Source organism: Cryptomeria japonica, chromosome 6 (assembly GCF_030272615.1).
Source record: "Cryptomeria japonica chromosome 6, Sugi_1.0, whole genome shotgun sequence".
In the NCBI taxonomy this organism is placed as follows: domain Eukaryota; kingdom Viridiplantae; phylum Streptophyta; class Pinopsida; order Cupressales; family Cupressaceae; genus Cryptomeria; species Cryptomeria japonica.
This window is the reverse complement of record NC_081410.1, coordinates 78,964,631-78,991,398: the sequence shown is the minus strand read 5'-3', so window position 1 is coordinate 78,991,398 and position 26,768 is coordinate 78,964,631. Positions and strand designations below refer to the sequence as shown.

The following is a 26,768-nucleotide window of genomic DNA, read 5'->3' as shown; positions in this document are numbered from 1 at the left end:
GGAATCACTGACTTGGCCCTTCCTGGAGTGAAATCCTTGTTGGTTTTGTAGAATCTTTCGACTTTAGGATGAAACAGTTATGGTCTGTCTTTTCTTGTGAAGTCTTGTGGTTTTTATGGAAAGAGAGAAATGGAGAGGTTTTTCAAAACAAGAGGAGGAGGCTTACTGAGTTTAGTAGTAAACTCACTCATATGTATACTAACACAGGAGGCATTTTATTGTATTAATCCTCTCTATATTATGTTCATATTGTAATATCAAGTGATCTGACACAGGGCTACGGCCTTTTTGATATACATGTGAAAATGATACTGTAGATAGCAGAATACATATAAAATACAGGGCACTAGAGGTTATGATGTATATGTTTTCAACTATATATATATATATATATAGAAATAGTAACAAGTATTTAGATATAATTATATAATAATTTCAATTCAAACATTTTAGTTCTTTGAGACACTTCTTAAAGGAAATCATTGGATAATTATAATATCTTTTTTTATTTGTTTAATATTTTAAGATGTTAGTCTAATATTTGTTTAGTTAAGGATAGTCAATCACTATTAGAAATTTTTCATAAAGAGTTATAATTAAGTTGAAATTTTTGTAAACATAAACATTAAAATTTATATTAGAGTAATTTTTTATATTTTATTATTTATTATTATTATTGTTATTGTTTTTAATAATTTTATAGAATAATTAATAAAATTTAGAATATTTAAATCAGATTTAATGGTAGTGAAATTTGTTCTTCATCTCTCCCTCTTGTCTCTCCCTCTCTACCAATCTCTCTCCCTCCCCCCCTCTCCTCTCTCCCTCTCCTCTCTCTCTCTCTCCCTCTCTCCCTCACTACCCCATCTTCTATCTCCCTATCTCTCTCTATCCCTCTCTCCCCCCTCTTTTCCCTCTCCCTTGTCTACCTATTTATATCCCTTTTTCTCCCCCCCTTTTTCTATCTCTCACGTATCACTCTCTCTCCCATTGTCCCTCCCTATCCCCTATCTATCTCTCTATATGCGGGTGAACTCACAATACTGGTTCCCACTTTTTGACCAACTTTGACACTTAGATGAATATTTTGAAAAAAACCTTCACTTTCTAACACCTATAACTTTTAAACCGTTAAGAATTTGAAGATGATATAAACTAGTGATTTTTAAAATCTTGTTTGTAGATTCTAAATATATTTTTTGCAAATTTGTTTGAATAAAATTTTATTGATTTTTCCATCTCCCTCAAAAAGTAGTTGTTTACAACAAACAACATTTTTTAAGAGTGATGTGTATCCCGAAACACATAATTTTTTTTCTATAAATGATAAAAACTTATTTCTTTTGAATTTTGGTTTGTAACACCAATACCCAGGGCATGCACTTGGTTTGATAGTGATATGTTGAATATTTTTTATTTATATTAAGTTTTGAAGTTCGACTAATTATAATTTGGATATAGGTGTACGTTTGAACACATAACTTGTTCTATATATATCAAAATTCAATTTTCTTTTTTTTGTTAGAAAGAAAACGCCAATACCTAGTGCATAGATATTTTTCAGATTTTTTTTGAATTAGTTTACTATTTTTTCCAATGCATTGAACAAAGAAGTTCATGTTTCGTGAAAAACCTACATTCATAAGAAATAAAATAAATATATACTAATGAAATTAAATATATTAAAAGTTATATTATTTGGAAAGCTTATAATAAGGACTAAATACTTTTTTTTTTAAAACTTTTAAATGAATTAATTTGACCCCCCAAAAGCTAATGTAAAATTGGCTTTTTATCAACATTTGATAGATGCAAAGGAGACTCCATTGCAAGTATGATTTAGAAGTAGAGAGGTTCTATCCAAGAAATTTTGATCTAAGATCCTTTGATTTAAATCTCTTCAATTAATTACTTCAAATGGGACCTCTTAAAGCTTAAATCATTATATTTTTTTAAAAATGTATGATTTCAGCAAAAATCAGGACGTACCAAAAAGTGGGAACCAGCTTTGTGAGTTCACCCATGCATCTCTCTCTTCCTTTTTCTACAAATATATCTTTTTCTTTTTCTTTCTATATCTCCCCCTATTTCTCTGTCCCTCTCTCTATCTCTATATTTCTATCTCTATTTCACTCTATTTGTATGTCTCTCTATCCCTCTCCCCCTCTTTCTATCACTCTATCTCACCATCTATATATCTCTCTATCTCACCACCTTTCTATATATCTCCTTATCTCTTCATCTCCCTCTCTATGTTTATCTCTCTCTACCTTTCTCTATCTCTCTAACTATTTGTATCCATCTTCATCACTCACTCTATCTTCCTCTCTTACCCTCTATATCTAGAGAGATCTCACTCTCTCTATCTGTCTATCTCTCTCCTCCATCTCTCCTTCTCCCTTTTCCCCAAACTCAATATTTATATATCTTTGCCTTTCTATCTCTATCTCCATATTTCTTCTTTCATCTCTCCCTCTATCTCTTTATCTTTCCATCTCTCTTCCCCTATATATCTCCCTCTTTCTACATATCACTTCTTATCTCTATCTTTATATTTATATTGATATCTTCCTCTCTCCCTCTTTATATATTTATCTCTCCAATCTCAATGTATCCATCTCTCCTCCGTATCTTTATCTCTACCTCTCCTTCTCTCCATACCCCTCTCCTCCATCTCCATCTCCTTCAATATCTCTTTACCCCCTTTCTCACTCTCTCACTCTTCTCGACTCTATCTCTTAGAATTTTTATCCCTACCTCTCCATCTCCCCCTCTCTTCCTATTGCAAAAATAATATGATTTTTTTGAAAATGAAGTCTGACTATCTTCCTCATTTAGAAGTTTTGATTCAAACATGTTTGGATCCATATAAGTGGCTTCATAGTTTATTTGAAGATCATTTCTCCATTGATACCTCTATTGCACAAACGTCATTTGCTAAATTACCTACTAATTAACCTCATATGCTACACAAATGTATGCAAAAAAATATGTAACTGACATTTCGCACCTCTTCAGCATACCCATTGTACACCAATGTGCAATTACTTATTATATATATGAGAGAAATATCTTAATTTGATCATTTTTCTTCTTAATTACAAATTAATAATTCATGTAAGATATATATATTGTTCTATCTACTAATTATTAGATTGATCCAATTTAGTAAAACTAGTTTTATTATTAATAATCTACACCTAACATCGTTTTTCATTGGATCTACTTGCATTTAGATGTATATGAAAAAACTTTAAAGAAGATATACTAAAATTATCCTAAATAATAAATTTATTAATTACACATATTCGTGTAAACATTAAACACACATGCCAAAGAATGTTGTAAAGATGAAATAGGATAGAACATTGCAGTCACCCAAGTGAATACTCAACAAATCTTTCCATAAGATTAGCTTTGCAATTTCATATCTCATCTCTGTTATACACTAAATGAGCTCAATTAATGTTGCAGTCACCCAAGTCAACACCTAACATATCTTTCCATAAGACTATCATTACAACTTTCTCATTCAAAGGTTTTCATTAGTAATGTTTGGATCCCTATAAGTGGATGCATAGTTGATTTGAAGATCACTTTTTCATTGATACCACTCCTGCACAAACATCATTTGCTAAATGGCCTACGAATTGACCCCATGTGTTACACAAATGTATGCAAAAAAGAAACCATAATTTTCCCTAACCGACATTACACACCTCTTTGACATATCCATTGCACACCAAGATATGATTTCTAGTTATGTAATTATTAAACAAAAAATTTGTTGATTACACACAAATAATTCATATAACCAAAAAAAATAAAAAATATTCCATCTAGTAATTATTAGATTGATCCAATATACTAAAATTAATTTTATTATTTAATAACCCACACCTAACATCATTTTTCATTGGACAGATTTACATTTAGATGTATATAAAACGTTTTTAAAGAAGATAGCCTGAGAAAGCCTGACAAGTGAATGATGATCAAATTGTCTTATGCACAGATCAGAAGATATCGGCTACTGTTAATACATCTTCTGGAATTTTATGTAAATTCAAGTCAACACCAAACAAATATTTCCATAGCATAAAATATTAAACAAACATCAAAAAAATCTAGAAGGGAATTATAGAAGAAGAAAATTGAGGACAATTACGATAGTTATCTAAAACTACTCATTAATCAATGATGTAATGAAGTACACGTTGGAAAGAAGGTGAATGTCTTTATCAGTTGTTTCTGCTAATGTTAATATATACCTTCTAGAATTTAATGTAAACCCTAGTGAACACTAAACAAATCTTTCCATATCTAGACTCTTCTACCGGGCTTATACATACACTAAACAAGCAAGCCTCATATCAACCATCACCATTTGCTTACTGAATCCTTTTAGGCAAGTAAAGAGAAGAGGTGTCCATTACAATGGAGAAGGCAGGGTTAGCAGAGTTTAATGAGGAGATTGTGGAGAGTTGCCTTGTGCAACCATGCCTGCCTTCGCCCAGACCCACTCTCTATCTCTCCAACCTTGATAACCAGCCAGTTGTGAGAATGGCAGTTAATATGTTGCTTGTGTATGAGGGCTGTGCAAATGTTTTGCCAGATCCTGCAAATACAATCCGAGATGCTCTATCAAAGGTATTGGTGTATTATTATCCTCTGGCTGGGAGACTGAGAAAGAAAGAAGATGGGAAGTTTCAAGTGGAGTGCACAGGAGAAGGTGTTCTTTTTCTGGAAACCCTGGTAGATAAGAGCCTGTCGATACTTGGAGATTTGGAGCAGCTGATTTTTAGGTTCCCTTTCGATACAGCTCTGGAGGACGTGCATCTCATGGTTCTCCGGGTAAAAACATTGCTTTAGAATAAAATAAAATGATTTATCGATCTTTAGTTTATTTATTTTCATCTTTATTAATATAATTTTCTTTTTTTTCACTAACCGATTTTAGGTAAACCATTTCACATGTGGAGGCTTTGTTGTAGAAGTGACTTTCCATCATATGGTACATGATGAACGAGGGGTTGCGAAATTTCTAATAGATCTTGGAGAGATGGCTAAGGGTCATGTTAAGTCATTTATCAAACCAATATCGGATAGAGAGCTTCTTAAACCAAGAAATCTATTGGCTCAAGACTTAAAATTGATTGAAGAAAAAATAGAGAGTACATCTCATTCATGGAAACCTCCAATATATGAAGAAGCAATTCAAATGTCTCTTATATTTCACTCTGGGACTATTCAATATATGAAACAAGGAATGATGCAAGAATGAACAAGGACCAAAGCATTTGAAATTCCACTTACTCAAAGTGTAAAATTTTTATTTGCAGTAGATGTGAAAGGATCATTTAATCCCCCATTACCAAATGGATACTATGGAAATGTTGTTGTTTTGGCATGTGCACAAGCTACTATCAATGATGTCATGAACCAACCACTTTCATATGTAATGAACATTATATAGAAAACAAAGATGTCACTAAATAATGAGTATCTTAGATCAACAATTAATATGGACCAATTTCCATCAAATATTCTCAATAACCTAGCTAATTTGCTATTGAGTGATTGGAGGTCGTTGGGATTTAATGAAGTCAACTTTGGGTCAGGAAGTCCAATGAATATATGCCCTATTCACTGGAATGAGAATGGAATCAGCACATCAAATTCTTTTATCTTCATCCATCCTCCACAAAAATTTCAATCATTTGGAATGGAAGTAGAAGCCATTGTCAAAAAATATATTACAAATAATTTCAAAAATTAATGTAATGATTAAATATTTTTATTTTTAAATAAAATTATAGAAAATTCCAAACCAAATTTACAATAAGCTACTACTTATATAGAATGATTGTTTATATCATCCTCTTCTATCTTAAAAAGTCTTTTTTCTTTTATTAGAATATTTTTTTATAGTCACCATCTTTCAATGATTGTTTATATCATCCTCTTCTATCTTAAAAAGTTTCTTTCTCTTTTTTTAGAAAATTTTTTAATAGTCACCATCTTTCATCTCAAGCAATCTTATTTTTTATATAATAAGATTTTTTATATTTTAATATACTTAAATAAATAGATTTAATAAAAATAAAAATATTTAGATATAACTATAAAATAATTTGAATTCAAAAATTTTAGATTTCCTTTAAGAAATTCTCGAAGGAAATCATTAGATAATAATATCTATTTTTTTAATTTGTTTATTATTCTTTAAATATAAGATGTTAGTGGCATTTGTTTAGTTTAAGGATAATGAATTATTATTTGAAAATTTTCATAAATAGTTATTAATTAATTTTATTTTTTAAATATGAATATTAAAATTTAAATTAGAGTAATTTTTATTTTTTATTAATTTCATTATTTTAATAATTTTTTGTTATTATTTTAGTAATTTCTAGAATAATTAATACAATTTAGAAAATTTAAATCAATTTTTACGGTAGATTTTTTTTATCATCTTATAAATGATGAACAACACTTTAAATGCTAGTCCCATGTGTAAATGTATTTCAATTTTCAACTCAAGGTGCAAGTTATATTCAAGGTTATTTTTCCTTTCAAGTATATGTTATTTCTCAATATAATAAATCTAATTTCTTTTCTTTGTTGTAGGTGGAGAGAGAGCATTTATATTTTCTATGTTTTCTCCACAACATATTATTGGTGTATAAATAACATGGAGGGGACCAATCAAGTGGTACCTTGATCGATCATGTCCCTTGGACATGACCGACAAAGATACCCCTTGGTCGTGTCCCTCCATAACCGATTGTTTAATCGGTGTCATCACATATACAAAAGAACCAAAGTCATTTCAGTTATTAATATAACTAATCCGATGATCATCGGTGGTAATATTAATCGGTGATAATATTAATCGGTGGCACTAGTAATCAGATTAAACCTTATAACATAAGTTAGTCTGGTAAATGCATTAATCCCGATCATAATAAATTCAGTGACTATTAAAGTGATAACCCGATAATGAATCGGGAGGGTTAGAATAAGACCCGATCATTATCGGTTTATCAGTCTAATAGTTTGCACTCAACCAGTTTGCATGAGCAACATAATTTACTGTAATAGATTAAGGAGAGCAATTATAGATAAAGTAATAATCATTTGAGATTTGAATTTATCTATCGATGAGATAGATGATTGAATGGGAGACTTCATTTATCTCCCATTCAATCATTTATCTTACCAAAGCTATTAAGTATCAACACTCCCTCTTAGCTTGGGAAGATGAATAATAGACAAAGTGTCTAGCATCACATTTCTCTTGATGACTAGTATTCCTTACATAGTTTATAATCTCATTCTCCGAGGATTCATATCATCTGAACACATGACATGAAGTATCATCAGAACATATGATACAAGTAACCATATCACCTAAACACGTGTCATGGAGTATCACCTAAACACGTGATGCAATAAATTCATCACCTTGTGCTGATATGGTATCACCTAAGCACATGATATCAGTATTGCAAAACAAGCAATACTAAGGATTAACACGTGAGAATAATTTAAATTCTCAACTGATCCACATTGTGGTATGTACACTAACATCTTTCCAAATGTTTTACCACAATCATAATCATGGCACATCCATGACATGTTAGAAATCACACATGACAACTGGTTTGATCATTATAAGATTGTCACCTTATAATGTCTATATACAAGTGTTCATTATCTGAGAGATTGTCACCTCTTAGAAATGAACACAGGGGGTTGAACCCATAAAAGTCCTAACACAACAAAGTAATTTACACATTAAACATTTTATTGATATGTAAGTACAGATTACAAAGCAAATTACCTTTCTATCATAGCCAAGCCTTTTCTGAAGTGTTCAACCTTTACTCTGGAAAGTGGTTTGGTAAGAATGTATGATGTCTGATCTCCTGTACAAATATATTCCAACTGAATCACATTCTTGTCTACCACATCTCACACATAATGGTATGGAATCTTAATATGCTTGGATCTATCATGGAACACCGGATTTACTGAAAGTTTTATGCAGCTCTGGTTGTCACAATGGATAAGAGTAGGTTTTGTTGGTTCACTAAATAATCCTACAAGCAACTTCCTAAGCCATATTGCTTCTCGGGCAGCCATGGAAGCTGCAATGTATTCGGCCTCAGTGGAACTCTGTGCTACTGAAGACTGCTTTTTGCTGATCCAAAATATCATGGCTGAACCTAAACTAAAACAACATCCTGAGGTGCTTTTCTTGTCAGTCACACTTCTAGCCCAATCTGAATCTATGAATCTGTGAAGACCTAAATCAATTCTCTCATATTTGAGACCAAGATTTATAGTACCTTGTAGATATCTCATAATGTGTTTTACTGCTATCAGGCGTATCTCCTTTGGCTCACAGATAAAATAACTCAAAGCATTAACTCCATAGTAGATATTTGGTCTTGTATTTACCAGATACATCAGAGACCCAATCATTTGCTTGTACTGAGTAGGATCAGTGGATTGTGACTCTGCTACTGCTTCCTTAAGTTTATGAAGATTTTTTTCCATTGGAGAGGTCATGGGTCTGTAGCTTATCATTCCAAATCTCCTTTCCTTGGTTTAGTATAATGCTATCAGAATTTTTCCATACTTCCAAGCCTAGGAAGTAATGAAGGAATCCCAAGTCCTTCATGTCAAATTCTTCAGAAAGATCTTTCTTGCATTGATCTATAAGGTGATCTTCTCTTGTGATTAATAAATCATCAACATATAAAATCAATATTAGCATATCACCTTTGTTTTTCTTATAGTAGAGATTAGGATCTTCATCATTCTTAGAGAAGCCTAGTTTTGAGAGATAAGTATCAATTCTCTCATGCCAAGCCCTAGGAGCCTATTTAAGCCCATAGAGAGCTTTCTTGAGTCTACACACATGAGACTCTACATCATGAATCTCAAACCCTTCAGGTTGCTCTAGGTATACTTCTTTTGAGATCTCACCATTAAGGAATGTTGTCTTAACATCCATCTTATGAACTTTCCATCCCTTTGTTGTTGCAATGGATAAAACGGCTCTTACCGAGGTGTATCTGGCTACAGGTGCAAATGTTTATTCATAATCAATTCCTTCCTTTTGAGAGAACACTCTAGCTACAAATCTGGCCTTGTGTTTTTCAATAGTGCCATCTGCAGCATGTTTGATCTTAAAAAAGCCATTTGGAAGAAACAACAGATTTTCTAGTTGGCCTAGAAACAATTTCCCAAACATCATTCTTCATTATGGACTAATATTCCTCAGACATGGCATCCTTCCATATTTGATGTTTAAGTGCATCTGATACACTGTTAGGTTCAGCTTTTGAAAGATCATTCATAAGGGCAACATAGCTAATGAATTTGTTAGGCCTTTTTCTTTCTCAGAAGGTTCCTGAAGGAGTAGCATACTTTTGAGCTTCTTCTACAGTTTTGGTGGCCCATAGTGGTCTTTTCTTGAAATTTTCTCTAGGTGGGTTTTGAGTTTCACCTTCATTTTCCTCAAGACTCTCCCGTTGAAGCTCAGGAGCAGGGTATTCATCTATGCTAGGGGTAGGGATATAGACTTTAGGTTCTATTGAGCTTTGGGCTCTTTTGAAGGCTGTCTTCTTCAAATATTACATCCCTACTCAGTTCAATATTCCTCTAATCAGGTATATAGATTATGTAGGCCTTGGGGGTTTCACTATATCCTACAAGTATTTCCCTTTTTCCAGAAGGCTCTAATTTTAATCTTTTCTCCTTAGGTACATGAATGTAGACAAGGCACCCAAATATCCTAAGGTGGCTGATATCTGGCTTTGTTTTAGTAAAGACTTCCTCAAGGGTTTTATCTTCCAGATGGGAGTGAGGACATCTATTTTGTATATATACAACAGTGCTAGTTGGTCTTGCCAAAAGATTGGTATTTAGATTCTGATCAAGAATCATGGCTTTGGTAGCTTCTACAATTGTCCTATTTTTCCTCTCAGCTACCCCATTTTGTTGAGGATTATAAGGTATAATAAGCTCCCTCTTAATCCCAACATTTTTACAAAAATATTTAAATAAATCTGAGGTGTATTCCCCCCCATTGTCAATTCTTAAGGTTTTAATTTTATTTCCTGAGTAGTTTTCTGTTAGTGATTTAAATTCCTTAAACCTATTAAGGATCTCTTTTGATTCTTTACATTTCAGAAAGTAGATCCAAGTTTTCCTAGAGTAGTCATCAACAAATATTACATAATACAAAAAGCCCCCTAAAGAAGGTAGAGACATAGGTCCACATACATTAGAATGAACTAACTCTAAAACTTTGCTTGTTTTCCTAGTACTATTTTGAAAAACACCCTTAGTATTTTTACCTAGGGCACATCCCTTGCATGCCCCTGAATGATATTTCTTTAACTTAGGTAGACCTGTGACAAAGTTTCCCATTGATGATAAAGCTCTAAAATTCAGGTGACCTAGTCTTCTATGCCAAACTTCATTAGCATTTGTAGCTTCATGGATTAGGGCTAGGTTGGGCTCTATGCACAGCTCATACAAGTAGCCTTTTCTTTGACCAATGGTTTTATCTTTCTTGATAGATGAATTCCTTGGCCAAGCCAACACTCTGTACCCATTATCCTCTAGTGCTGACATAGAGACTAGATTTCTCTTGATGCCTGGGATATATAGTACTCCTTTAAGTTGCAATGATATGCTTGACTTCAGTTTGATGGTGCAGGTTCCAACTCCTCTGAATGGATGTGTGGGGTCATCTCCGATATTCACTTCCTCATCATTCTCCTCTATCATAGAGTCTAGCACTTCTCTAAACCCTATAATGTGTCTGGATGATCCACTGTCAATCACCCAGGAGTTAACCTTATTTGATGCTTGGTTTGTAAATGCTAAGTAGAGTACATACTTCTCGGAGTCATCTTCCCCTTTAGATTTTCCTGCTTTGGCAAATGTGGCTTGTTGTTTGGCTCTTTCCGCACATTTGGCAACATAGTGTCCGGATTTGTCACATGTGTAACATTGAATTTGTGAAAGATCCTTCTTGAAGGTGTTCTTGCCATGATGACCATTCCTCTTCTTAAATTGTTTCTTCTTGCTTTTCTTATTGGATTTTGTATTTAGGACTTGAAGATCTTCATCTATATACTTTTGTTTGATCCCTTTCTTATTTAACCTTGATTCTTCTTGGAGACAACCTTCTTTTAGCCTTTCAAACTTTGGAAATTTATCCCTTGCACTGATGCCTTGGACGAATGTTTCCCATATACTAAGCAACCCATCTAGAGCAATGAGTGTTAATTCTTTGCTTTGGATCTCATATCCAAGGGTTGCTAGCTCATCCCTTAGGGATGATATCCACATGAAGTAGGCATTGACTGACTCTTGTTTGATCATAGCTATATGATTTATTTCTCTCTTTAAATCCAAGGTTCTACTTGCATTGGATATCTCAAATGCATCTTCAAGTGCTTTGAACATATTGTAGGTCATTTCATGTTTCCTTATGATGGGCATAATATTATTCCTCACCCCATCAACTATGATTTTGATGGCCTTTTCATTTCCCTCTATCCAAGTTGCTTTGTCAGGTTCAGTCTCAGGTTCTATAGTTTCAATGTTTACAAATGATTCAACTTTATTTTCTCTTAGAATCATCTTAATTCTGAACTTCCATGCTAAGAAGTCATCGCCTCCTTCGAGTCTATCTTCGAATCTGATAGTGCTAGCCATTTGGAGAAATGTGATGTTGAATATATGCTTGTCTTGAATCTTCCACAAAATTGAACAGCCTCAGGTTCATTTTAACTATAGCTCTGATACCATGTAAATGTATTTCAATTTTTAATTCAAGGTACAAGTTATATTCAAGGTTATTTTTCCTTTCAAGTATATGTTATTTCTCAATATAATAAATCTGATTTCTTTTCTTTGTTGCAGGTGGAGAGAGAGCATTTATATTTTCTATATTTTCTCCACAACATATTATTGGTGTATATATATCCTGGAGGGGATCGATCAAGTGGTATCTTGATCGATCATGTCCCTTGGACATGACCAACCAAGATACCCCTTGGTCGTGTCCCTCCATAATCGATTATTTAATCGGTGTCATCACATATAAAAAAAGAACCGAAGTCATTTTGGTTATTAATATAACCAATCTGATGATCATCTATGGCAATATTAATCAGTTGCACTATTAATTGGATTAAACCCGATAACATAAGTTAGTCCGATAAATGCATTAATCACGATCATAATAAATTCAGTGACTATTAAAGTGATAACCCGATAATGAATCGGGAGGTTTATAATAAGACCCGGTCATTATCGGTTTATCAGTCTAATAGTTTGCACTCAATTGGTTTGCATGAGTAACGTAATTTAGTGTAATAGAATAAGGAGAGAAATTATAGATAAAGGAATAATCATTTGAGATCTGAATTTATCTATCGATAACATAGATGATTGAATGGGAGACTTTATTTATCTCCCATTCAATCATTTATCTTACCAAAGCTATTAAGTATCAACATTCCCTCTTAGCTTGGGAAGATGAATAATAGACAAAGTGTCTAGCATCACATTTATCTTGATGACCAATATTCCTTATATAGTTTATAATCTCATTCTCCAAGGATTCATATCATCTGAACACATGACATGAAGTATCATCAAAAAATATGATACAAGTAACCATATCACCTAACCACGTGATACAAGAAATTCATCACCGTGTGATGATATGATATCACCTAAGCACGTGATATCAGTATTGCTAAACAAGCAATACTAAGGATTAACACATGAGAATAATTTAAATTCTCAATTGATCCACATTGTGGTATGTGCACTAACATATTTCCATATGTTTTACCACAATCATAATCATGGCACATCCATGACATGTCAAACTTCACACATGATAACTGGTTCGATCATTAAATAAGATGGTCACCTTATAATGTCTATATACAAGTGTTCATTATCTGAGAGATCGTCACCTCTTAGAAATGAACACAGGGGGTTGAACCCATAAAAGTCCTAACACGACAAAGAAGTTTACACATTAAACATCTTATTGATATGTAAGTATAGATTACAAAGGAAATTACCTTTCTATCATACCCAAGCCTTTTCTGAAGTGTTCAACCTTTACTCTAGAAAGTGGTTTGGTATTAATATCTGATATCTGATCTCCTATACAAATATATTCCAACTGAATCACATTCTTGTCTACCATATCTCGCACATAATGGTATGGAATCTCAATGTGCTTGGATCTGTCATGGAACACCAGATTTACTGAAAGTTTTATGTAGCTCTAGTTGTCACAATGGATAACAATAGGTTTCATTGGTTCACTAAATAATCCTACAAGCAACTTCCTAAGCCATACTACTTCTCAGGCAACCATGGAAGCTGCAATGTATTCGGCCTCAATGGAACTCTGTGCTACTAAAGACTACTTTTTGTTGATCCAAGATATCATGGTTGAACCTAAACTGAAACAGCATGCTGAGGTTCTTTTCCTGTCAGTCACACTTCCAGCCCAATCTGAATCTATGAATCCTTGTAGATCTAGATCAATTCTCTCATATTTGAGACCAAGATTTAGAGTACCTTGTAGATATCTCATAATGTGTTTTACTGCTATCAGGTGTATCTCCTTGGGCTCACACATAAACTAACTCAAAGCATTAACTGCATAGCAGATATCTGGTCTTGTATTTACCAGATACATCAGAGACCCAATCATTTGCCTATAGTGAGTAGGATCAGTGGGTTGTGACTCTGTTGTTGCTTCCTTAAGTTTATGAAGATTTGTTTCCATTGGAGAGGTCATGGGTCTACAGTTTATCCTTCCAAATCTCTTCAAAATGTCCAAGGTATACTTTCCTTGGTTTAGTATAATGATATCAGAATTTTGCCATACTTCCAAGCATAGGAAGTAATGAAGGAGTCCCAAGTCCTTCATGTCAAATTCTTTAGAAAGATCTTTCTTGCATTGATCTATAAGGTGATCTTCTCCTATGATTAATAAATCATCAACATATAAAATCAATATTAGCATATCACCTTTTTTTTGCTTATAGTAGAGATTAGGATCTACATCATTCTTAGAGAAGCCTAGTTTTGAGAGATAAGTATCAATTCTTTCATACCAAGCCCTAGGAGCTTGTTTAAGCCCATAGAGAGCTTTCTTGAGTCTACACACATGAGACTCTGCATCATGAATCTCAAACCCTTTAGGTTGCTCTAGGTATACTTCTTCTGAGATCTCACTATTAAGGAATCGTGTCTTAACATCCATCTGATGAACTTTCCATCCCTTTTCTTTTGCAATGGATAAGATGGCTCTTACTGAGGTGTATCTAGCTACAGGTGCAATGGTTGAGACATGGACTAGCTAGGACTCAAACCTAGGACCTTCCATATGCTGCTAGAGTGCTCTACCACTGAGCTACTAGCCCCTCTTGGACTAGTCCATCGTTGGTCCGGGTGTGGCTTATTTACAACACCAATACCCCCCTTAAGCCACACCTCTCATGTGCTTGGGGCTCCTAGCCTGAACCTGACTCTAATACCATGTTGAGAGATGGACCAGCTAGGACTCGAACCTAGGACCTTCCATACACTGCTAGAGTTCTCTACCACTGAGCTACTGGCCCCTCTTGGACCAGTCCATCGTTGGTCCGGGTGTGGCTTATTTCAAACACCAACACCATGTAATATGCATGGTTGATTAACAGAGCCAACATTGATTCCCTATATAGATTTGTAATTCATAAGTCTACTAATTATATCTTATGTTTAATAAAATTAACCATACATGAGATATATATAATACTAAAGCTTATTAACATCATATAAATCGTCCTTACACAAATAACAAGGAATAAATGAAAATATCTCCTTGCCCCTTTTTTCTCACCTAAACCTATTATAGAATATAGATTGGTTCCCTAAATCATTTCTCTCATGTGCATAAGAATAATATTCACATAGATGTAAGATCATCCTACTTTTATACTAATATTTCTTCTAAAATTATGTAATGCACCTTACTTCAAGTCCAAGCAAGCCCGAGTACAATTTTTTACTAAACTTAGGATATCTCTTTATATAACCTTGTTCCATAATCTTATAAATATTTAATCTATAAATATATTATAAACTTTAAAATTCTTATTTTATTTAATTAACAATTATTATGCCAAAGTAGTAGTGGTAGATACTTGTTTAATTAGCCTAATTGTAGTTCCAACTCTCATCACTAGCCTCATGTTTATCATGCATATTACTAATATCATTTTCATGTATTGATCATCATCCTCAACTTTATCATCAACTGAAAATGGATTAGTATTAGTCTTAAAATTATGATTAGTGTGATCTAATAAAATGATTACCTACACCCTCCACATGTTTATCATATTATTATATAATTTATTTCTTATGTCATATACTTTATAGCCATACAATATTGTGTATCATACATCCTCTATCTATCTCCACCGAGCTACCTCCTGAGGATCACATATAACAACATATATACCATCTGAAACACATCCGAGTCGGCCACAAAGATTACATTTTACCAAGAAGGGAAAAATGAGACATGCAAAATAGGTTGGCCCTAAAACACAAAGATCTCCTTTGCCAAGAACACAAACGAAGTGCGGACCACCATGGAAGGTTGGAAAAGGGCTCAAGAACATCGAGCAAGGTGCCAAATAGATCCGGAAGCCCAAAAATTGCTCTGCATGAGAAGAAATCACCAACTAGCTGTTAAGCTCAAAAACTTCTCTAAGAACCAAAGATAGCCAATCTAGTAGAAATAACTCACTAGAAAAGAATCTGGAATGATGAACAAAAGAAAGCCTGGAAACCAAAAATTTGATCTGCAATGAAAAAGAACTAGCTACCAGAACACACTGAAAGAACTCGTAAACTACAATAGTAAATTTAACAAGAACAAAACTTAAAGGAAATATATTTTTCGTTGATGCAAGATTGCTCATAGACAGGATATGCTCCTACATCAAACACCCTAGGTAGAAAGAGTTGTTCCATGAGAGGCAACTCAAGAACATCAAAAAGGATTCAAAATATAGATCGCATGCTCATTTATGATCCATACATCTTCTTTGTCTACAAACCTCTTCCGAAACCTCAACCAAATTCCCTAACTCCTAATTCTCTTTATTTCGCTTCCCTTGCTTCAAACCTGTACAGTGTCTCTGACCAATATTCTCCTTCTTCTGCAACTCTGATTTATTTCTGCCACAAGATTTCATCTAGTTTGCCACCATAATGTTGTTGCCATCCAGTACCACCTTAATATCAGACTTATCTACTAGATCCTTCTGCAAATCCATGCCACCATCTCTTGTAACCTCTGCAACCTACTTCTCCACACCACAACTCTTCTCAAGATTCAATTTTTCCACTTTCTTCCCTTTCTCCCTCAAAGAAGCCAATGTGAACTTTTGCCCATCCTTCTCAATAGTGATTAGGTTTCTTCTATAGTCATAAATAGCTCCTCTATCAAAACACCAAGGTCTTCCCAACAAAACATGAAAATAACTCATAAACAAAACAATACATAAGACCTCATCCCTAAAACTTCCAATATGAAAATTCACCAAACACTTCTCTTTTACTTCTAAATTTTTATCATCTTGTAACCAACTTACCTTGTAAGGACAAGGGTGCTTCAGCCTCTTCAATCCAAGCTTCTCTACCGTCTCCTCAGATACCAAATTATCAGTACTTCCACTATCAACAATAATTTTACAACACTTACCACCTAATTTACACACAGTCCAGAAAAGATTCTTCCTCTGAGTAGGACCAGTATCTTCACTACTCTTCTCCATCAAGACTCCTCTGAACATAAGGGATTCTCCCTTCTCTGGTTCCAACATATTCTCACCGATAACTCTCACTCCCTTATCCTTTTTTGCCACATAATTTCTTGCCATCCCTTTCTTGCACTCAAAATATCTATGTTTGGTCTCTCCATTGTTAAAACATCAGCCCAAAAATTCTCTATTACTACTACCACTCCTTTTCCCCTGTATCTCCTGATCCGATTATCTACTCAACTTAGGTATTGATTCTTCTTCAAAATTATGCTTCTCTATACTACCACTCATCTGTCCTTTATACCTCTCCTTTCCTCTAGGGTTATTTTGTTGTCTTCTTTTCACTTTCTCCACAATCTTCAAATCATATTGGTAAGCCTCTTCAAATATGGAAATCTTCAGCATACTCATCTCATCCTAAATGTTAAATGCAAGTCCATTAATGTACCTAGCCACCTTCACTCTATCTATCTCTCTTTGTCTAGATCTGATCATTACCTTGTAGAATTCCTCAGTGTACTCTTTCACACTCATGTTTCTCTGCTTCAATTTCTGCAACTTCTTGAACAACTCCAACTCATAATCTCCCAGAATGAACTTAGCCTACAATCTCGCTACCATCTGTCTCCACTGGGTGATTTTCTTCTCACCATTCTCCACTCTATCTCTTTGCAACTCTTTCCACCATAAAGAAGCATTCCCTTTCAACTTGGTCTATGCCAACCAAACTCTCTGTGGGTCCTTAATATCCTCAAACTCGAATTAGTCCTTCCAACTCTCTGATCCAATCTATCAAATCTTCTGAATTCAGTGTCCCAAAAAAGTTCAAAACCTCCACTTTATGAACTTTACTCACTTGTGCCATCGCTCTTAGAAATATTTCCTCTTTCATCTTCTGGTCCTTCAACCTCCTCGACCTCCAATTCCTCTACGTCCTCTTCATGTACTCATCTTCAAATTCTTTATTCCTCTATAAACTAGCCAGCACATTTCACATCTTGTTCCGCATCTCATTTCGGAAATCCTCCATCATCTGTTCCACCCTCGAGGGGTTCATTCTTCTAGGTGACATCTCCTCCTTTTCTCCAGTACAATTGCTTGAACTCGGCGATCTGACTACCAGTTTCAATTGACTCACACTCGATGATCTATTGAACATGCTTGCAGCCTATCTCAATTCGGTGATCTATCCACCCAAAGGAATGCCTTAAGGCTCACAACCAGCTCTGATACCACTTGGTGCATCCATGGTCCGATGGGTCCTCAAAGAGAACATACTAAATCATGTAGCAAGAGTAACACAATGAAAGTAACAACAACACATAGATAGAATGCAACATCAGATATCCACGTCATCATATTATCATCATAGAACATCTGGTAATCATACGGCTTGATGCAGGAGCATCCCTGGTTCTTGGCAGTCTTGCATCAACCAAAAATATTTTTGTTCAGTTTGTTTTCTATTTTGTAGTTTCAACATTTCTTTCTGCACTTTCTTGCATTTTCTCACTAGATCGTACAGAGCTAGATTTTGCTTGTAATCGTGATTATCTTCCTTATTCTTGATCTGCATGATGTTTCGATATTTTTCTGGCAAGTTATCGCTTCTAGATTCTGAGATAGCTTTTTGGCTTAGAGCACCAGAACCTCTTGGACCTATTTTCTATTGGTGAATATTATGGATCCTTTTCATAGCTTGTGGAGCTTCAGTTTATTGATTCCAATGTTCCTTGGCATATGGTCAATCTTTCCTTTGATCCACACTTCTTCCTTTGGATTTTCCAAAGGATTTTCATTGGCAGAGGTTGACATGGTGGTTTTGCATGTTTCATCATGTTCATCGTTGTTTGATTCTTCACCATATAAATCAATGTAATTAAGAATTATAGTTCATCTGAGAGAATATACAGGATGCCTTAATATTTAGAGGTCCAAAGTTGACCAATTTTGTAATTGAAAATGTATATAGCAGGCTAGTGACCAGAATCTTGTAGCCCAAATGTTACTGATCATTTGTAATCATTTTTTATTCATTTAGTTCTGCATTACCTCCATTATATTGCCTTGCTTTCATTGTGTTTACTCTTGCTGCACGGTCTGGATAGATCTCATTGAGGTCCCTCCTAACCGTGACTACACCAAGTGGTATCAGAGTGAGATTTCATTTTAGATGTTGCGTTGTCCTGAAGATTTTGTTGTGGGGTGGCGTACTATGGATCTGACCTACAACTATAGAGGACTACCATGAAGATGGCATGAAGAGGAAATAGGAATGGTGGAGTGCTTGTGAATGAAAACCCTACTATGATGGAAATGTTGAGAGGAATTGCGGCCTGGTTAGAAGCCATTGAGATAGCCCAAAGAAGAGGCTGACATATTGAAGATGTGAGTGAAGATGAAGAAAAAGAAGCACTAGCAAAACAAGTAGCAAACCCATTGGCGATCAACTCGGATGAAGAAAGGTTCTTGAGGTTTTTGAGTAGGGTGAACACCAAATCACATTTTACTCCACTGGAGTATGATGGTAAGTTGGATTCAAATGAATTAATTGATTAGATCTCAAAGATAGATAAGTATTTTGATTTTGAGAACACTATAAAAGAAAGAAAGGTGAAATATGTCTGCACTCGGTTGAAAGGTCATGCATCTCTTTGGTGGGAACATTTGCAGGTTGATAGACAAAGAAGAGGAAAAGAGAAGATCAAATCATGGGAGCAGATGGTTCCCAAGTTGAAACTAAAGTTTATGCCAGCTGACTACCAAGTAAATCTGTTTCTAAATATAGAACTTCAAGTAGAAAGAATCAAGTGTGAAGGAGTATACCAAAGCATTCTACAAGTTGAATATCAGATTCGAACATGTTGATGATGAGGTTGAACAAGTTGCAAGATATTTGAATGGATCACGGATGTCTATACAAGATGAACTCATTTTGATCAAGTTGAAAAGTGTTGAAGAAGCTTAGCAATATGCCTTGAAGTTGAACAAAAGACATGAGCAAAGAAAGAGAGGTAGAGGTGGAAGGTTTTTTGAAGGAAGATTTCAAGGAGGCAGAGGATATTTCAGAGGAAGAGGAACCTATATAGATCAGAACAAGGACAAAGAAGTAAGCAAAGAGGGTATTTCGTATCAGAAGGATGATATAAATTTCTATCAGAGAAGAGAACCTAGTAGTTATCAAAATGAGGGTTTTGTAAGAGATGACAGAAGACAAGATAAGAGAGTGTTTAGAGAAACTTGCTTTAAGTGTGGAGGAGACGGACATCATGCTTTTGAATGTAAGAAGACAGAGAACATTGGAAGAACAACATTGGTAGAAGAAAGTCCCACCGGATCAGCTAACAAACTGAAAGATGGAGAATTGTTGGAGAGCTTTGTGTCATATCGAAGAGGATGAAGAGCCCTTGCAGAGGAGAAATTTGTTCAAGACTAGATGTAAGGTATCCATTAAGTGTTGTAAAGTGGTTATTTATAGTGGTAGTTTGGATAATCTTGTTTCAGAAGAAATGGTGAATAAATTGAAGTTGGAAAGGTTGAGACACCCTAAGACTTATCAAATAGATTGGATTCGAGATGATCATAAGTTGTTAGTAAGTGAGAAATTCTTGGTGAAATTGAAAATTTGAAATTATCATGATGAAGTTTTGTATGATATTAGGGTAAGTGCACCAAGATGGTGAGAATAAAAGTGACCACATGCAAAGTGTTGGGGGAATTTAGGCTTTTCCATGTAGGACCGATTTTTATTTTTATTTTGTTTTTATATGCCTTCTTCATATGAACCCTAAACTTTGGCATCGGAATGAAAGACTCATTTGCAACTATATTCAATATTTTTCTTTTCAATCCTATGGGTTCTAATGCTGAATCAGTGGATCCCCTTGTACCCTTGTTTTTTTGGTTATGTTGTGGGTCTTATGTGTCATCCATCGAAGATGACATTTCTTGGAAATATCTCATTATGTTAACATGACATGATGTATCTTCTCCTTCGTATGATATGTGTTTCATGCATACCATTCTAAGAGGGGATTTCATATTCCCTGCATTTCTGCATAACTATACTTGTATCTTATTTTATCCATACAATGATCTCTTTTTTAATCTTTTTCCTTTGTGGTGACCAAACCACTTGATCTCTTTTTTATCTTTTGCCTTTTTGGGGCCAAACCACTTCATCTCTTCTTATCTTTTCCGTTTGTGGGGACCAAACTACTTCATCTTTTTATCTTTTGCCTTTGTGGGGGCCAAATCACTTGATATTTTTATCTTTTTCCTTTGGGGAGGTCAAACCACTACCTAATCAATCATTGATTGATGCAAGTTGCCCTATCGTATGGTTAGCAAGCATTACACAACTTGCTACCCGTATGGGTGCATATCTTTTAATCATTATCTTATTATCTTTGTGTCTTATCATATCAAAATTTCCACTTCTTTGTCTAACATTTTTATCTCCAGCTGACATGCTTTTTATGGAACAACCTAGCAAGATCTTACAAAGGTTTGATAAACTTTTATGGGGGAAACATCAATTTGAGGATTCTATTTCCCCTTTGTGTCTTGGTAAAATCATTCTAACCTTTTATCTCTAATTTATCTTTGCATCTCATTACAATGATATGCTCGCTAAAGTGGGGAAAAATATAACATTGTAAATTGAACCTTGTGCAACTCTTCATTACACAAATGCCTTCACTTTACACTGATTGGAGAACATCATCAGTTTTTTGTCCTTTTCGCTCACATGTCTTGCCTAGTCATCTTACACCTTGGCTTTTTCCTGACTTCATTGACTATGGAATTGTGGTCATTAGCACACCATAAAGACATTTGTGCTATGATCTCATGAATTTGTAGATTGAAGGTGGTTGTTTGGGCATTATGCCTACAAAATTTAGCAGGTTTCATAATGCTTTCGTGTGCACCCACTAATGTTGGATTCAAGCCTAATGTGTTTATCTAGTCTAGAGAGCTTCATTTGGGCTCTCTAGCAATAGGTTTAAACCTCTTAGAGACTCCTTGAGCTCTCAACACCAGCCCGCAACTTCTTGATCATGGGTCTTACATTTCACCATTGTTGCATACCATTTATCTCACCACTATCTTTGCAACTATATATTAGAGGAGTTCTTGGTGCTCACCTTCATGCTAGTAAGATCTTGTTTTGTTGGTGTTGAAGAGGAGTTTCTTCCTCTTTATTTAACCTTTGAAGCATTTTATCTCCAATACCATATTATCTATTTTGTATTACTTGTGCTATTTATTTATCCATCTTCTAGCCTTTTGGGTGTTCATGAAGGTGGAAACATTGAAATGGGGAATGGGCTATGGTAGACCTCTATACATAGCCCCAACATTTTTTCTCTAATATGTGTGCAGGTTTTCAAGGTGAACTCAAGAGATAATGAGAGGCATCCTTCTTCTCTTTTTTTAGTTTATATTCAGTATTATACTTGTTTTTTCTCTATGTCATTCTTTTATTTAGCTCAAAAGTTCATTTGATATATCTGTGTGGCTATGTACTTTTTGTGTGTGTCTCTATGTTATGTTCATATTTTTGACCTACGTGTGTGTCCTGAGGTAGAGACATTGTAGAGACCACCAAAGAGTCTTTGTGACTTATCTTTTAAAGTTTGGTAGTTCAACAGGCCTTCTATCCAGTAAAACTCTATTTTAGAGTTTGGGTGATTAAGTAGTCTATATCTCCTGGCTCACCAAAGTGCTAGTTTAGTAAGGTGGAGTAGGTACATTTGCTCCTTGGGGATTTCATCGCCTTGAGGGTGTTGAATTTCCTCCTCCACAGTAACCATAGATGAGTTGTGAATTGTTATAAGTTTTATATAGATTTGTGATTATTAATCAACTCGAATTGATAAACTTATTAACAAAATTCAACAATCAGATAACTATTTATGTTAGTGAGCAAATTGAATGCATGAAGAAATTTAGGAGGATTTAACTATTTGAATAAAATAGATAACTATGTGCATGAGTGAGTAGATTGAATAGATTAGTGAGTGGACTAATTTGACTATTGAGCTAACTAATTTTATGGTCATGGATGGTCAAGGGATGAGCCCAAGCTTCATTAAGAGAACCTCTTCTTATGTCATGCAGGATGGTAGGCTCTTCCCCATGCTTATAGTCTACAAGACTCTAATGTATGTTGTTGAATTCAGGCTTGGACAAAGTGTAATCTTTTCGGAGAAAGAAGCCAGAGTTGAAAAGCTCATAGACCAGCTTGGCCTAACGTTATATATCTAAAACCCAATGCCTCTTTACTTATAGTTAGAAGAATATTGATGTATTGGATATCAAATTTTCATAATATTGATCATTGTTGTTTTTGAATTAAATTATATTAAAATATTTATATCAAGTTTTGGATCATATTTTATGATTCAACATAATATCAAATTTTCACAATCTGTAATACTGGTCATTCTTGTTTATAGATTAGATCATGTTAGAATTATTTGCATGACACTTCAAATCATATTTCATGATTCAAGATAATATCAAATCCTCACAATCTATAATATGGATCACTATTGTTTCTAAATTGATGGTGTTATAATTTTATATATGAATATTTTAGATTAGATTTCATGATTAAAGATTGAATTAGAGTGTGCTAAAATTATTTCTATTGATGTTTTAGATCATACTCTGTGATTTTATACCAACAGAATGGTAGAAACATGTACATTGGAAACGAAGAAGTATGAGGAGTTTCAGGAAGGGAGCAACAACAAGTTTCGATCGGGGTGGACATAATTCATAGGCCATCGCTTTTGTTTTTGGATGAGCCTACCTCTGATCTGGACTCCTTCAGTGCTCATAGTGTTATTGAGAAAATCCATGACGTCACAAAGATGGGCAGTGTGGTGATCCTCACCATCCATCAACCCTCCCACTGTATTCATTATGTACGAAAGAATTAACTGATAATGAATGAATTACAATTATTTATATATTACAAATCTTAGATACATTCAAAATCTTGTAGAAACTCATCCATCTGCATTGGAGGGGGCAACTGATATACCAAGTATCTCCTACCAATGTCCATTATTTGGAACTTTGAGATTTAAGCAATGATGTTGGAAATAATCCGAACTACCCTAGTAGAAGTTGTCACTTCCCTATCCTCCTCATCAGTTAGTGTTGTCAACCTCAGTGTTAAGGAAAAACATTAAAGTTAGATCTTGATAAATATTTGGAAGGATCTTATTTTAATTGCTCCTATCTATCCACTATCAAATTTGCAGAACAAATTTGAAAGACAAAACTTGTATTGCAATCTTTTGCTTGTTCTTCTCTTGGTATTTTGTCAAACAGTTCAGTGCCTCATCCATGCTTTGATGGTCAGAGACAATGAGAAGATCAGTAGAAAAATAGTATTGCAAACAGTTCATGGTGCCTCTGACCTTGTTCTGCTCTTATCATTGTCTCTGACCATCAAAACTTGTATTGCAATCTTTTGCTTGTTCTTCTCTTGGTATTTTATCAAACTATTCCGCTCTTTCTTTTATATAAATATTTAGATCTCTCAGTATTTTGTCAAATAGTTCAGTGCCTCATCCATGCTTTCACATTTTGCATACATGTTTACCCTAAGAGTACACTATCAAATGTGAACTGATCAGGTTAGAGACCTCCTTGTAGCATTTAGTGACACTATGTGATGATACTCATGTCCTCTATAGGTTGCAATAATTGTATTCCATGACATGTTGTCTCCTTCCTTCATGTTATGTTTGTTTGGCAGGTTTCAAACGAAAAATCTTAAACAAATGAAAATAAATAGCATTTATTACAAAAATGACAATGATTTTCTGCATATTGTTTTATGTTGTAAATTAGAGAGATAATGAATTTGTCCAATACTTATACAACTAGGAAGAAGACAAAGTTATAGAACTAGCATTCTTTGGCAGTTTTTGTTCTGTAGCACTTTGTTATTGAAAAAAAATTGATTTAAATTGAAAATGTTAAATTTTATCTACTACCATCTCTTATATTACATGTAATGTTAAATTTATTTTAAATTTTTTTCTATTATGTTTTATTTTTATTATATAATTTATAGGTAAAAGTTAAAAAATGTTTAAGGAACAAAATATAAATATTTTAAAAAAAAAATTAAAAATTATATATATTTAATTATTAGATTAATTCGGCATAATAAATTTCATATCATAAATTAAAGTAATTTAAGATATTTTAATTAATTTTATTTGTACAATTATTTAATGGTTATTTTATTTTATTTATTTATTTTTATTAATAATTTTTTTTCATTTTTCTATATAATGTTTAATTTATTCATTTGTATTAATATGATTTATTTATTTATTTCACTAACAAATTACTAGAGGGAAATTGTTTCACATGTGGAGGCTTTATTGTAGTAGTGAGTTTCCAACATACTAAATGTGATGAATGAGGGGTGGGGAATTCTCTCAAAGATCTTGGAGAGATGGCTATGGGGCATGTTAAGCCCTCTATTGAACCAATATGAGAAAGAGAGATTCTTAAACCAAGGAACCTATTGGTTCAAGACATAGAATTGTTTGAAGAAAATATAGAGAGTACATCTCACTCATGGAAACCTCCTATATATGAAGAATCAATTCAAATGTCTCTTAATTTTGAGTCTGAGACAATAACATTTATGAAACATAGAATTACACAAGAATGTATGGACATTTGCACTACATTTGAAATTATTGCAATTTTAATTTGGCGAGCAAGGACAAAGGAACTTAAAATTCAACATACTCATTTAATCCCCCACTACCAAATGGATACTACTGAAATTGTATTATTTTTGCATGTGCACAAGCTACTATTCATGATATCATGAACCAACCACTTTCATATATAGCGAAGATTATAAAGAAAACAAAGATGTCACCAAATAATAACTATCTCAGATCAACAATTGATATGAGCCAATTTACATAGGATATTTTTAGTAACCAAGCTAATATGCTATTGAGTGATTGAAGGTGGTTGGGATTTAATGAACTTAACTTTGGGCGAATAAGTCCAATGAATGTATGTCCTATGCACTGGATTGAGATTGAAATCAACATATCAAATGTTTTTTTCTTCCTCCATCCTACTAAGAGAAAGGTTAATGGATTTAAGATCATAACGTGGATGTCCCTACAAAAATTTCAATTATTTGAAATGGAAGTAGAAGCCATCGTCAACAAATATGTTACAAATGATTTCAAAAATTAATGTAATGATTAAATATTTTTATTTATTTTTTAAATTATAGATAAATTCATAGCCAAATTCGCAAGAATTTTGTTTTAAATCTTCTCTATCCCTCACTAACCACTCTTCTATCTCCCTATCGCTCTCTCTCTCTCTCCCTCTCTCCCCCCTCTTCCCTCTCTCCCTCATCTACCTATCTCTAACCCTTTTTCTCCCCCCCTCTTTCTATCTCTCACCTCTCACTCTCTCTCCCATTCTCCCTCTCTATCTCCTATCTATCTCTATATCTCCATCTCTCTCTTCCTTTTTCTTCAAATATATCTTTATCTCTTTCTTTATATATCTCCCCCTATTTCTCTCTCCCTCTCTCCATCTCTATATTTCATCTCTATTTAACTCTATATTTGTATGTCTCTCTATCCCTCTACCCCTCTTTCTATCACTCTATCTCACCATCTATATATCTCTCTATCTCACCACCTCCCTCTATATCTCCTTATCTCTTCATCTCTATCTATCACTCTCTATCTCCCTCTCTATTTTTATCTCTCTCTACCTCTCTCTACATCTCTAACTATTTGTATCCATCTTCATCACTCACTCTATCTTCCTCTCTTACCCTCTATATCTAGAGAAATATCACAA

General features: G+C 34.1%; 1 protein-coding gene across 1 annotated transcript; it reads left to right on the top strand.

The window, feature by feature from the left end:
* The first annotated feature begins 4,363 nt into the window (after nucleotides 1-4,363).
* On the top strand, nucleotides 4,364-5,665 carry LOC131072851 (3'-N-debenzoyl-2'-deoxytaxol N-benzoyltransferase-like). The gene is made up of 2 exons (XM_058009133.2): nucleotides 4,364-4,854; nucleotides 4,961-5,665. Exons 1-2 carry the CDS (start codon nucleotides 4,438-4,440, stop codon nucleotides 5,282-5,284), a joined length of 741 nt encoding a protein of 246 aa, XP_057865116.1. The 5' UTR covers nucleotides 4,364-4,437; the 3' UTR covers nucleotides 5,285-5,665.
* The last annotated feature ends 21,103 nt before the right edge of the window (nucleotides 5,666-26,768 follow it).